Genomic DNA, 13,977 nt, shown 5'->3' with positions numbered 1-13,977 from the left:
GCTGCATGGGAGGGGTACTTTGTCTCTGATGCTAGAGGGTCATTTTCAGATTGCGTGACATTTGGCAACCTGTGGGGTGTGCGTCTGTGTGTCTAGGAGTGTGTGTGTGCCCACGTGAGTGCTGATGGATGATTGATAGGGAGGTAGGCGGGTGGGTGGATGGACGGATGGATGTGATCGTTGAGGGCTGGCTGGATGATAGATCTGCCCACCTGTGTGTGCATTTGCCTGGTCTCTCTGCACAGTGTTGCGGGCATCTGCCCAGGCTCTCGTGTGCAAACCAGCACGTGTGTGGATGCACTTCCCTTCAGACAGGTGTGGCCTGATGATGTAGAACTCTCTTTTTTGTATTTCTGTGGTGAATCTGTAATTCAGTTTATCAAAGTGGTAGAGAAGACACAGCAAGAGATTGTTTGAATTACAGATAAATTTAAGATCATCTTTAATTGGGGTGGATACACCTCTATTCATTGAAACAAATATATGGATAGCGCCTGTTCTGTGCCAGGTGTTATGCTTGTTACAGAAGTGAATAAAGTAGCTCATGTTGTTGGTGAGGAGACATCAAAAGTGCAGGACACTCCCACCCACGGTGGTCAGGGTTCTAAAGCTACAATCAGAGTCCTTCAGGGCCACAGAGGACAGTCATCAGGGCAGGCTCCCTGGAGGAGGTGGTATTCACAGCCGTTGGTGGGTAGGAGTTGGTGGGGGCCAGAATTCCCGCCATGAAACTCCAGGCTTTCTGTGAGCAGCACTACCAGCTGTCTCACCACCCTCACTCCCCTCTCCTCTCCTCTGCTCCCAGCTCCAGAGGTCCTGAACAACCAGAGGTATGGCCTGAGCCCTGACTACTGGGGCCTGGGCTGCCTCATCTACGAGATGATCGAAGGCCAGTCACCGTTCCGCGGCCGCAAGGAGAAGGTGAAGCGGGAGGAGGTGGACCGCCGGGTCCTGGAGACCGAGGAGGTGTACTCCCACAAGTTCTCCGAGGAGGCCAAGTCCATCTGCAAGATGGTGAGCTCCTGGTGGTCAGACCACCCTCGAGCTGGCGGTGCCCCTCCCTGGGCCTGCCCCAGTCTGTCCCCGCACACAAGCTGAAGGGGCAGCGGTCTGAGCATGCTAGGGTGTGGGCTGGTGGCGATGCCCCCCAAGCTAGAGCCGAGGGCACTCCTTGCTGTGAACTGGGGCGGTCAGTGGAGGCTTCCAGGAGAAAGCCTGGGTGGAGCAGGGACACCCATGAACCGAGGGAAGGGGGTGAGGGGAACAGGGTGGAACGCGCTCACATCCAGCCTGTGGGGCGTCCACACAGGGCAGAGAAGAGGTTGTCTGAACTGGCGCCCCAGACACAAAGTGACCTTGGGCCAGGCCCCTGCCCCTGCCCTTGGGCCTCCTGCTCCCTCCAACTCTGGATTCCAAGTGTTGGCTTAAGACACAGGGCTGCAGGGGGTGGGGGCGATGATTTCAGTCTTTGAACAGCTTATAACAAAGTTTTCCACCACTAGATGGACTGCTGGTCACGCCAGCCCGGCTTCTGCATGACAGGGTCTAGGGATAGTGAGGTCTGAGCCGCCCAAAGGAAGGGCACTATGGGAGTGACGATTACACAAGCTGGGAGGGCAGGGCCAGATGTGGGAACTGGAAGCCAGATAAAGGAGTGACAGGAGCCACCAGAAGTGTGGGATATGGGAGTGGAGTCGCCCGTGTACCCTGCCCCTGGGCCCCCCATGCTGGCCGTCAGGCCCTTCCCTGGGAACCAGGGCTAGTGGCTTTGTGGGGAGATGGCCACTCCCTGCTCCCGCCTGGCTCTCAGCCCTCAAGTCCAGCCCTTGGGGCCCTCCTCCTTATGGTGCTGAGCACAGCTGTGCAGGCACCCCTGCTGCAAGCAGCTGCCCTCTAATGCCAGCCTCACAGGGACAGGAAGGGCCGGAGTGCCCAGCTCCACACCTGCAAGCCACAGACTTTCTCTCCTTTCCCTGGAGCCCCGGGCACCCGGAGCCTCAGACAGGCAGGCCAAGCCTGGGGGGCCACTCTTCCCACCCCTCTACCTCTGCAGGGACCTTGCGGGCAGGCTCAGTGTGTGCACTGACAACCCAGGCTGGAGTTAAGGAAGGAGCAGGCCCAGAAGCTGATTAAAAGTCGCAATGCTTCTGCTCAGGAAGGCCTGAGGGTGCACTGCCAGCAGCCCCAAGAGCGTCTGGCTGGTCTCCTCACCCCGGAGGGCCCTCTCCTGCAGCCAAACACCAACCTCATGTTCACATCACAGAGCTGTAGGAAGAAGGCTTGTGTGTGCACAGCAGACCCACACCCAAACCCCACAGCTGTCGGCCTGCCGTGCAGCTGGGGCCTCAGAGAAAGCCACACGGTCATCACAGCCAGGGCTAGGGTGTGGGAGCCGGAGGAGCAGTGCAGCGCTGGTCGGGTAAATGGAAACGTGGGTGCCGGCCATACTTGGCTGTTATCAGGAGAGCTCTATCAGGTGTGACCAAACTACACAAGGGAAAGTGGTCAGAGCATCACATGTCCCAGGTCAGGGTCAGGCTTTCAGAGAAGCAGGTCTTGAGACATCTCAACAGGGATGTGGGATGTACTGAGAAGGTGACGAGGAGGAGAGGGCCCCAGCCCCATCCCGGGACCCCAGTCACCCACCTTGGCCCCTGGCTCTGGGGCTGGCATCTCCTGCTGCAGCCTGGACCAGGGCGCTGCTGCCCCTCTGCTGCCCCCTGGTGGGCACAGAGAGAAAGCCTGCTGCTCCCGGAGGACCTGTCCAGTGGGTACAAAACCACTGGCCTCTGGCCTTGCTGCGGCTTCTCTTACGAATGATCTTGGGTCTCAGCATCTCAGTCCAGCATCTAGGCCTCCCCTGTAACCTTCAGCTGGCGGCAGCTCAGGACACTGCAGGGTCTGACTTGTCCGGAGACCTCACAGGCCCCGGACCCATTTCTAGGCTCTGGTGGCCCCAGCCCTGCCTGCCTCAGAGGGCCCCTCCACAGTAAGTGAGGAAGCTGGTCTCTGGATCCCAGGTCTGTCCCCCATTCCATCTTAGCAGCAACAGAACCAGCTCCCCCTCCAATGGAGCCCAGAAATTCATGCATCTCACCTCCTTGTCCCCTGAGCCCAGTCCATGGGCCCAGACCTCAGCCTCCATCTTCCCCAAGCTCCTGCTCAGTCCCAGCACTGGGCCTTAGTCCCCCTCCAGCTCCCTCTCTTCCCCTTCAGCCATCTTGGTCTCACTTGTCCTTCCAGCCCATCCATACTCCTCCTCCAGGAAGCCCACTCTGCCTGCCCCACCCACCGCAGCTCACACCTTCTCTTCCTCTCACTTCTCCTGATCTCCACCTGATAGCATGGTTGAAAACTCTTTACCTGACGACATGGCTGCAAACTGCTGACTGTATGCCAGGGTTTCAAATGGCAGCATATAGGTGGGTGTTTTGTTCAACCTGCACATGGTTTTCAAAAGGAGTAAATGATAGGTTCATTGCCAAGATTTAGAAATGAGGAGATTTCATATAATAACCTGGATTTTCTGGCTTCTCTTGAAAAAAAGCAGAAGCTCCAGGCCCTGGCTGCCGTCCCGCCTGGCAGGAGCTGACGCGCAGCCTGGCCTGGCCCACCCAGCCCAGCCCTCGCCTTTCCCGTCCTCATTTGTGCCACCTTCCTGTCCAGCCGCCGCAGCCCTGCCGCAGGAGCCTTGCCTCTGAGGGACTGCTCAGAACAGCGAAGCACCTGGGCCAGCCCCGCCCAATGCCCTGAGCCTTTGTTGGACAGTGAAGTCCCCAGAGAAGGAAACAGAGGCATGAGCGCCAGACCCTGAGCCACCAGCCTGCCAGTCCGTGGGGGCACTAGAGGGTGACGCTGTAAGCGACTGAGCTCTCTGCTTAGTCCTTTCAAGGATGGAACCTGGTGCTGGCCCTGATGCCACCTTTGATTCCCTTGTTTGGGGGGCAGCCCTCTCCAGACCCTGAGCCCCAGGAGGCCGATCTGGCTCCACTCTCCCATCATCCCTAGCCGGCGAAGTGTCTGCCCCACAGAGGCCAGCAGGCCGTGTGCATGGAATGAATGTGAGCAAGGGACACTGGCAAAAGACAAGGCTGGACCCCTCCCGTGCAGGCTGCTCCCCTGGATTTTAGCCGCAAAGCAGGCGCTTAGTAGACAGCCACTAGATACGGGTGCAGTGCTCAGTAGGCAGGGGAGAAGAGAGAATCACGAGGCTGGGGCGCTGGGAGTGCAGGGCAGGAGCTGGGGCCTTGCGGTTGTGTGACCGGCCATGGCCAGTCAAGGCCTCCTCCCTGGGTCCAGCCCTCTGGGCTCATCCACAGCCTCGTCCTGTCTCACCTGGCTGTCTGCTTCCACAGCCTCCCTCTCCTGGTAACCTGCCCGCCTCTTGGTTCTGATGAAGACACTCCCCTACCCTAACCATCCCTGGCTCCTTCTACCTCCAGATGAAAATCCCACCACCTGACCTGGCCTTCAGGATCCTCCATCATCTCTCCCTGACCAGCCCCGTCCACCTGACCGAACTCCACACTCTCCTCCTGCTCTCAAAGTCAATTGTTTTGGGTATTCCCTAGACACGCCCTGCACACCCTGCCACGCTCTTTTGCTGGTGCAGTTCCCTCTACCTGTATGCCCCTCCCACACCCACACCTTGAAAGCCTATTCGTCCTACAAGACTCAACTCAAATACCCCTTCCCCATGCAGCTCCCTGACCCCCAGCTGGCAGCCAGCCATGCTCCCGGGCCCCGGGGTGCTCGATATGTATCAGCTTGAGGCGTCCTCCGAGCACCATCCGCCTCCCATGAGTCTCAGCGCTCCTAGAGGCCAAGTCCCTTGGCGGTGTCCTCTCTCTGTCAGGAAGGGGCTTGCCCCCAGAAGGTACAAGTCTTCACGTTAGCTGAGTACGTGAACGAGAGAGAGCTGTGGATGCAATCCTTGCCTTTTGTTGCTTATCCTATGCAGAAGAGGTGACGTTGACTTGGCACCCATGAAGGGATGCCCACCATAACCCAGGAATTAGGCCTTTAGTCCTGGGAGAAACATCCAATTCCTGCTCTCCTGGCCCATGCAGGCATCTAGCCATGCTGGGAACGTGTGGCCACAGATGCACACCCAGGCTGAGGTAGCCCCGAAACAAGACCTTTGCGGGGAGGGGCAGTGTCCTGGGTTCCTGTTCATGGTGCAGACACATGGAGGCAGGATGTCCGGGCAGGAGGAGAGCCCCGAGGACGAGGCTTCATAGGGCTGTCTCTGTTGCAGCTGCTCACAAAAGATGCGAAGCAGAGGCTGGGCTGCCAGGAGGAGGGGGCTGCAGAAGTCAAGAGACACCCCTTCTTCAGAAACATGAACTTCAAGCGCTTAGAAGCCGGGATGTTGGACCCTCCCTTCATTCCAGATGTGAGTAGCGCCCCCCAGCCCCTAGCGGCTCCCCTTGCAGTGCGCCCAGGGCTGTGCCCCATCACCGCCTCACAGTGAGCTGGAGCAGAGTGTGGGGCACATTGTGTCTTTGTGGGGACCAAAGAGTCCCCTCTTGGCCACTCCTCATCCAAGCTGCAGATGAGCTTCACGCCAGGCAGTGCAGAAGAGGCGTGGGCCAGGGAGCCCACACTGGCTGTCCAGAGACTTGGGCCTGGGGTACCTGGACAGATTCCTTCTAAGCTTCAGTTTTCTCCCTGTCCAGTGAAATCAGTAACATCCATGCCTCCCACCTTCCTGGGAGATTTGCGGGTGAAATGAGGACTGAATGGAGAATGCTTTGTCATTGAGGGCTACCACATTCAGCTCAGCTTGACCAGCATGCATGCATTGGGCACCTACTGTTGACGCCAGGTTCTGGGCCAGGCAGGAACCAAAAGGCCAGGCAGGAACCAAAAGGCCCCTCCCCCAGCAGCTCAAACTGCAGGGAGTCACATCCTCCCGGGAGGTCCCCAGGTCCCCCAGTTGGTGTGTGAGGCCAGAATCCAGCTGAGGTAGAGCCGCCCTTGAAAGCCCCTACGTGGTCTATAAATCACGGACTCTCAGGGGTCAGATGCCCAAGAGAGCCAGGCCCGGCAGAGGCTGGGTGATCTGTGCGGAATCCGTGCTGGGCTTCCGGGGCCTGCTCTGTGTAAAGTCAGAGAGTCGGAGCCAGGAAGGCCTGCTGTGCCCCGGCTCCTTCCACGCTCCCTTAGACGACCCCTGACCGGGGTGGGGCTGGGCCGGCGACTGTGGAGGCCATGGAAGCAGCAGTGTGCTGCAGCTGAATCGCTCCATCTCCAGAGAGCGCATTTACACATCTCTTCCCAATTCCGTGTCCAGTGGCTTCGCGTCAGTAGCTTACAGTAGACCCCAGTGAGGGCATCTGCACTGCAGCAATCTGCAAATGCCACAAATCAGGGCGACCCCACCCCCTCCTCCAGAACCAGTGGTTATCACTTACCAATACAGTGGGAGTGGGTGGGGACAGTCCTTGGAACTCTGGCACCCCCTGTAGGTGAGGATCCCCTGGTCCTCTGGGGCAGCAGCCGGCTTGGGAAGCTGCTAGGTGTGCATCAGTGTCCATGGCAACCACACCACAGACACCGTCCAGCCAAGGATGGCATCAGTGTGATGGGTGATCAGGGAATGTTTTCTGGGGAAGCACGGGGGCCATTGTGAATATAAAGAGTAGGTCTGATACAGTGGCTCATGCCTGTAATCCCAGCACTTGGGGAGACTGAAGAGGGTAGATCACCTGAGATTAGGAGTTCAAGACCAGCCTGACCAACATGGTAAAACCCCGTCTCTATTAAAATACAAAAACTAACCAGGCATGGTGGTGGGTGCCTATAATCCCAGCTACTCAGGAGGCTGAGACAGGAGAATCGTTTGAACCCAGGAGGTGGAGGTTGCAGTGAGCTGAGATTGCGCCACTGCACTCCAGCCTGGGCAACAGAGTGAGACTCCTGTCTCCAAAAAAAAAAAAAGTCACTGAATGCTACAAACTCAATCTATGGATCACCTTGAGCAGGCAGGAGGAGGATGCTAATCACAGCGTCGCTGTCAACCCTGGCTGCCTGGGGAACCACCTGGGCAGCAGAACAACTCTCCTCGGATCCAGTCCCCGGGAGTTGAGGATAAGACTTGGGCTTCGGGATGTTTGAAACCTCCCCAGGTGATTCTGGTGTGCAGCCAGGGGTGAGAGTCACTGTTACGGGAAGTGCCACTTGCAGGGAGTGTGTTGTTTATTTGTTGTTTGCTTGTAGTGTCGAGGGCTTTGGGAGTGGCCACTACTTGGTATCCCAGGAAACCACATAGAGTGAGCAGATGAACATCACAGTTGTGCTGTTGGGCTGAGGTCCGAGATTGGAGAGGACATGGCCACCCAGACGGGGGTGTGGCAAAGGTTTGGAACCCGGGTGGCCATCCTCGTGGCCTCTGGGCTGCCTGTTGCTATGGTGACGGCTGAGCTTAGCCACGGCAGTGGAACTATGCCTCTACCTCCGCACGCTCCAGGCCCCCAGGCACCAGGGAGACCCGCGGTGCACAGAACGGTTGGTTGTCTCCTTCATGGGACTTCCGATCTGAAGAGGGGGAGAGGCGTCAGCAAAACACCTTACAGAGAAGTAGAAATACGAGTCACAGGAGACGAGAACTGGCGGCCGTGGGGAAGATGGGAGAGAGCGGGGCCTCCACGCGGAGCTGCCTGGGCATAGCTGGAGAAAAGCGCCCGGAAGCAGCGTGTGGAAGGAGGTGGATCTGAGGGTTGGCCAGCCAACTGTCCTGCTTTGCCTGGGATTGTCCTGCTTTTAGCACTGAAAGTCCTGTGTCCTGGGGAAACAGGGACAGTTGGTCACCCTGGCAGTGACTCTGGCCTCCTTGAATCAGGGCATTAAGAGGATGAGGTAACAGAGACCCCCAAGGTGCACAGCTTGACATGGTGCACAGGGCAGCCCACCAGAGCCCCCCCACCCCATGTCGTGTATCCTGTGGCCCAGGGCCTCTGTTCCTGGCATCTGAGGCCTCAGGTGAGCAAAGGTTGCGGGCCCTAGAGTGCACAGCTGCTGTGGGCTGGGGACTTTGCCTTTTCCTCGCTGGCCCTCCCCAGGCTGCATGCCAGCCCCCCACAGTTGTCCCCACCAGCACCCCACGATCATCCCCACGAGCCCCCACGGTTGTCTGTCCCCACACCACTGTCAGGGCTGCTGCCGGGTTCCTAAACCGCGAGCAGTGTTAGCACCATCGTCTTTTTCACGTCCATTGACTCTTTTTAAAATAAAAATCAATGTATTTTAAAAGGAAACCTTTCCAAGGAGATAATAGCCATGAAAGTGGGGTTTGGGTGTGCCAGGTAACTTTCTGTTCCATTACAGATTTTTAAAATACGCTCTTTTTTTTATTTTTTATTTTTTGAGATGGAGTCTCGCTCTGTGGCCCAGACTGGAGTCCAGTGGCATGATGTCGGCTCACTGCAGCCTCTGCTTCCCAGGTTCAAGCGATTCTCTTGCCTCAGCCTCCCAAGTAGCTGGGACTATAGGCACCCGCCACCACACTTGGCTAGTATTTTTAGTAGAGACGGGATTTCACCATATGGGCCAGGCTGGTCTCAAACTCCTGACCTGGTGATCTGCCCACCTCGGCCTCCCAAAGTGCTGGGATTACAGCCACGTGCTCAGCCAAAATACACTCATTTCTTAATGTTCCTCTGCAAGCCGCCCAGGGCCAGCTTCATGAGCCTCACCTGGGCACCACCTGGGCACCCTGGGCCCCACACCTGGCTCAGTGCCTTCTGTTGCCGTCTTAAAATTCTAAATGTCGAACACGGGGCCCAGCGTTTTCATCCAGCACTGGCGTGTGAATGATGTGGCCTTGCTTCCAGCTAAAAGTCCGCGGAGTTCCGCAGTGGCGTGCACCCCGCTGGGAACTAGAGGAGTCGCGGCTCTTCAATTGGACTTTCCTGCCCCCATCCCTGCTTCCGCCCATGTGCACTTGGGCCCATGGTTTGCTCTCCTGGGGATGGCATAGCCTCGAGCCTTGAGCTGGAGACCAGAGCAGACATGAGAGTTCCAGAAAGTGGCGAGCCCTGAGACCATTGCTAGAAACTTCCTGGCATGGCAGAGCCCACACTGAGTTGGTGCACTGATTCACAACCTTGAATCAGCCAAATGTCAGGAGACTGTGGGCAGGAGGTGGCCTCTACCCTCCAGGGACAGATATGTCACCAGGTTTGCAGATCCCTGGCATCCCACCTGGAGCCATCTCTATAAAGACCTCATCTCCAGAGCCCCTGGAAAGCTTCCCCACACCAACCTTGAACTCTTAGAGGGCAGCGTCCACCCTGGTTCATCTCTGCCCTGGTCCAGAGCAGGCCCCCAGTGCCCAGTTGAGGGGTGAGTGAGGTGAAAGATATGCCTGCCATCATAATGTCAGCTCCCAGTTATGGGCACTAGGCTTGGCGGCCAGCACTGATGGCAGTCCTGTGGCCCAGGGCACCTCTGTTATCCCCATTTTGCAGGTAAGGAACCAGGACACAGGCCTCAGGGGATATGAGACTTCCCCAAAATTCCTAAGCCCCACTGCTGGGACTTCAGCCCACGTCTGTCCGACTGCAGAGCCTGGGTGCTAAACCCCGACCCCTGGCTGCTCCTTCTGTGAGAAGGGCAGGAGGTGTTCCTGAGAGAGCTGTGCTGAGCACCCCACGGGGGTTCTCCCTCTGCTGCTGGTCTCCCAGGAGCCAGAGACCCTCACGTGCCCTTGCTTTGGCCCTGGATCCCCAGCACTCATTCTAGGGAAGACTGGAGCAGCTGTGGTCAGTGCAGCCCCTCCTCCAACAGACACACCTCCCTGAGTCTGGGGGCTTTAGGGAAACAAGAATATCTGCATGGGAGTAGGGCTGCCTGGAGATGCTGAGCTTAGAGACAGAGGCTCCCTGCTGCCCGCCTCGGGCCCAGCCTGGAGGGAGACCCTGGGATGCCCCGTGGGAGGGATAAGGGATCAATGGCAGGAAGGAGCCCTGGACTGGGCACCCAGGCACCCCGAGCTCTTGTTCACCCCAGCGAGAGCCCCCTTCATGGATCTGAGAGAGGGCAGCACTGTCATCCAGAGGCCATCATCTGAGGTGGACAGAAAGCCCAGCCAAGCCACTGGGGTCGACCCCTGCCCTGGACTCACCTGTCCCTGAGCTACACACCCTCCAGCACCACCCTCAGCAGTTCTGGGGGTGGATCCTGGGAAGACACCCCTCTGCTCCCTCGTCAAAACCCCAAGGCCTGGTTCGGGCCCCCTGGAGCCATGGGCAGGACACATGTGTAACTGTCCCTGTGCCCCTGGCAGCCCCGCGCCGTGTACTGTAAGGACGTGCTGGACATCGAGCAGTTCTCCACCGTGAAGGGCGTCAACCTGGACCACACGGACGACGACTTCTACTCCAAGTTCTCCACGGGCTCTGTGTCCATCCCGTGGCAAAACGAGGTGCGCAGGGCGGGCCGCTTGCTTTGCCCTGGGCGGGAGGGAGGGACCGATAGGGGAAGGAGGTGTAGGGGATGTGAGTTTGGTGGCAGGAGGATAAGTGCATGGTCCGTTTTCTCCGTGAAGGCAGCCCATGAGGCTGTCAGTGGCAGGCAGGGAGCTGTAACCACCATGGGCGAGTCACTGAGGGGAGCCTTGCCCAGACCCCGAGACCTGGAGGGCATGTGGCTCAGGGCAGGTGAGGCCAGGGGAGGGCCGGCCCCAGTGGCTCTGCTGCTGGGCTTCCTGTCCACCCCCGAAGATGGCCTGTGTTTTTGTTTTTTTTTTTTGCAACCCCTCCAGATGATAGAAACAGAATGCTTTAAGGAGCTGAACGTATTTGGACCTAACGGTACCCTCTCGCCAGACCTGAACAGAAGTCACCCTCCGGAACCGCCAAAGAAAGGGCTGCTCCAGAGGATCTTCAAGCGTCAGGTGAGACACCCACACCTGGCCAGTCCTGGCCTCAGCCCTGAGACTCCTGGCTCACTTCCATGGGAAAACAGGAAGACCTGCAGTCGAGACACGCAGGGGGCTCAGGGATCTGGGGCAGTAGCAGCCTGGAAGGGCGACTGTTACATCCAAGCCCCCGACACCCACTGCAGCTGATGGGATCCCTGGGCAGAAGGGCAGGGCCAGCCCCAATTCCCCCTCCCTCTAGGTTTCTCCACCTGGACGCTCTTGGCACCCGGGGCCAGGGAATTCCTTGTCATGAGGACTGTCCTGTGCATCACAAAATTTGGGGCAGAAGCATGCCCCTACCCACCAGAGGCAGCAGCACACCAGTCATGACAGATCATAAAGGTGTCCGACATTGCTGAATGTCCCTTGGGGGCACAGTCACCCTGGTTGGGAACCACTGCCCTCCATGGCCCTTATGAAGCCTCCGTCATGGAAAGATTGAACACCATAAGCCCAGGGAGAACTGGGGATAGAAGCTGACCCCGCAGAAACTTCCAGCTCCTGGGGTAGCCCCCATCCAATGCTGTGCCCTCAACTGGGGGCCAGTGGAGGAAATGCCGGGGAAGGGCCCCACCTCACCCCACAACCACGAAGATGGCCACCAGACACCCCGTGTTGGCCTGGCCCTTTAGGAAGCTGTGGCCCAGCCTTCCCATCCTGGAACCTGGAGGGCCCCTCCACCTCGTTCTGCTCCCTCCTCCTGCCCGAAAGAGCCAGCTCCAGGATGGGCACACTGGGCCGGTGATAATATAAAAACACCATGCTTCAGCGCTTCCATCAGGTAAAATGGAAGTTCCAGAAAAAATGACCTCTCCCTCCCACTCATGGCCAGGCCCACTAAGAACACCCTGACCTACAAAGAGAACTTAACCATGGAGTCTCACAGACCCGAGTTCAAACCCAGCCCTGACACTTCTTGGTTATATGGCAACTTATGGAACCTCTCCCGCCTCAGTTTGCCTGCCTGAAACATCAGGGTAGAACTGCCCGCTGCCTAGAGCTGTGAAGAGGACAGGGTGAGCTGGAGGGGGGCGGCTCTTAGCACTGTGCAGGCACCGGCCCCGGTGAAGCAAACACTCCTTGCCTCCCTCCTCCTCCCCACTGCAACATGAAGGGCCCGGCACCCGCAGGAGCAGGGAGAGAGGGCCTGAGCATGGGAAGGACCACCCATCTTTCCCAGCCCGGCACGCGCTAGAGCCCTTTGCATACGAGGCCCCATTTTATCTTCCCAGCCACCCTGTGCAGAAGCTGCTCTTCCCCCACGTTACAGGAGAGGAAACTGGGAGATGGAACTGCATGGCCAAGGTTATCCTGTGAGGGAGGGGCAGGCAGAATTCCAGCCCGGGCAGTGTCACCCTGGGCCTGCAGGTTTCACCGGGATATTACAGGAGGGGCTGCCTCCGCTCTGATTGGAAGTTCTGCTAATTCCATGACTCTTCCCAGGGACCAGATAAAGCCCTGTGCCCCCAGGGGTGGCCCTCGCACCTGGGTCTGAGGGTATAAGTAAGACTGCAAAAGGCAATAAAAAGCAGGGGTTGGAGCCGGCGGAGGCAGCCCCTGACCCGTCTCCAGGGATCCCTGGACTGACCGTTCTTCTCTCCACCCTTGTCTCCCCCAACCCCAGCATCAGAACAATTCCAAGAGTTCGCCCAGCTCCAAGACCAGTTTTAACCACCACATAAATTCAAACCATGTCAGCTCGAACTCCACCGGAAGCAGCTAGTTTCCGCTCTGGCCCTGAAGTCCGCAGTGGAACCAGCCCAGACCCCCTACTTAGAAGCGGAGCGAGTGGAGCTTCTGCTCTGGTGGGGGTGCCAGGGAGCCCCCCGGGAGCCGGGGAAGGAGGCCGTCCATCCCGTCGACGTAGAACCTTGAGGTTTCTCAAAGAAATTTCCACTCAGGTCTGTTTTCCGAAGGGGCCCCGGCCGGGGTGGATTGGATTTGTCTTTGGTGAACATTGCAATAGAAATCCAATTGGATACGGCAACTTGCACGTATTGTCCTAATTAGAACTGAATTTTGTCTTTATTATTTTTAAAGAAAAGTTTTGTAAATTTCTCTACTGTCTCCGTTTACATTTTGTATATTTGTATTTAAATGAAAGTCAGACTTTGAGGGTGTATATTTTCTGTGCAGCCACCATTAAGCCATGTGTTTCAAGACGTTTTAGCTGGGAGGGGTTTACCAAAAAAAAAAACACACAAAAATGTGACTCAAGACTTCCAGAGCCTCAATTGAGAAAATGTCTTTATTAAATGTAGAGCGTGATTCACACCTCACCTTTAAAGGGTTGGTTGTATTTACCCACCTCTGTCTTTGGAGCTGTCTCCTCACATGGCGTCACCCTTCTGTTGGCTTCGAACAATCTGAATTAAATGTTCCAGACACACGTGGGACTTCTCCTTCCCAGCCAGAATGTCCTCTGCTGGGGCCCTTGGAGTCGCCTGGGCTGGGCCCTTCTCCTCCAGGGGCACGCTGAGCCACTGTCGCACCCACCTCTGTCTGCTCATCCTTCCGGAAGGCGGCTGGCACATGGATCTAAATGTTTGCAGCCCGGTGGGTGATGGGACTCTTTCCTTTTAAGCAGGTCCTGACTGCCAAAGCCAGTCGTTTTCAAGAGGCTTGCACTGGGGATTTTTGTTCTATTTTTAACGGAAGCATAGGATCGTAAAGATTTGTCATGAAACCCGAGTGTTCCAAAGCCTCAGGGCCCACGGGAGCATTGGGAAGTGAGAGCCAGTGCGCCCATCCTGAAGGACCACCACCATGTCATCGCCGGGAGGGAGGCTGGCCCAGGTCCCCGGATGTTCCTTAGGTATTCACAGTGTTTCGAGACCTTCACAGCCCCACCAATGTGCTGGCCCATGTGGCAGGGATGGGCAGTCTCTCCGGGCAGACGAGAGGCCCTAGGAGAGACTGGGCCACCAAAGAGCTCAAGGCAAAGTCACTGTTCCTTCCCCAGGAAGGTGGGGCAGAGGCAGGATCTATTGGACATTTCAAAGCATCAGGCAGCAGCTCCCAGAGGACTTGGTGACTTTGCCAGACCAGGGGCC

General features: G+C 57.5%; 1 protein-coding gene across 1 annotated transcript in view; it reads left to right on the top strand.

The window, feature by feature from the left end:
* GRK5 (G protein-coupled receptor kinase 5) overlaps positions 1–12,732 on the top strand; it is a 237,525-nt gene extending 224,793 nt beyond the window's left edge. The window contains exons 12-16 of the mRNA XM_012448060.3: positions 806–1,014; positions 5,258–5,395; positions 10,289–10,426; positions 10,766–10,897; positions 12,549–12,732. Coding sequence (XP_012303483.2) covers positions 806–1,014; positions 5,258–5,395; positions 10,289–10,426; positions 10,766–10,897; positions 12,549–12,647 — 716 coding nt within the window. The 3' untranslated portion in view covers positions 12,648–12,732. The remainder of the gene's footprint in view (positions 1–805; positions 1,015–5,257; positions 5,396–10,288; positions 10,427–10,765; positions 10,898–12,548) is intronic.
* Positions 12,733–13,977: the final 1,245 nt, after the last annotated feature.

Source organism: Aotus nancymaae, unplaced genomic scaffold, assembly GCF_030222135.1.
Source record: "Aotus nancymaae isolate 86718 unplaced genomic scaffold, 86718_ANA_hifiasm-v0.15.2.pri h1tg000010l, whole genome shotgun sequence".
NCBI classification, from domain to species: domain Eukaryota; kingdom Metazoa; phylum Chordata; class Mammalia; order Primates; family Aotidae; genus Aotus; species Aotus nancymaae.
Note: the sequence above shows the minus strand (reverse complement) of the source record. Positions and strands in the feature narration are given on the sequence as shown.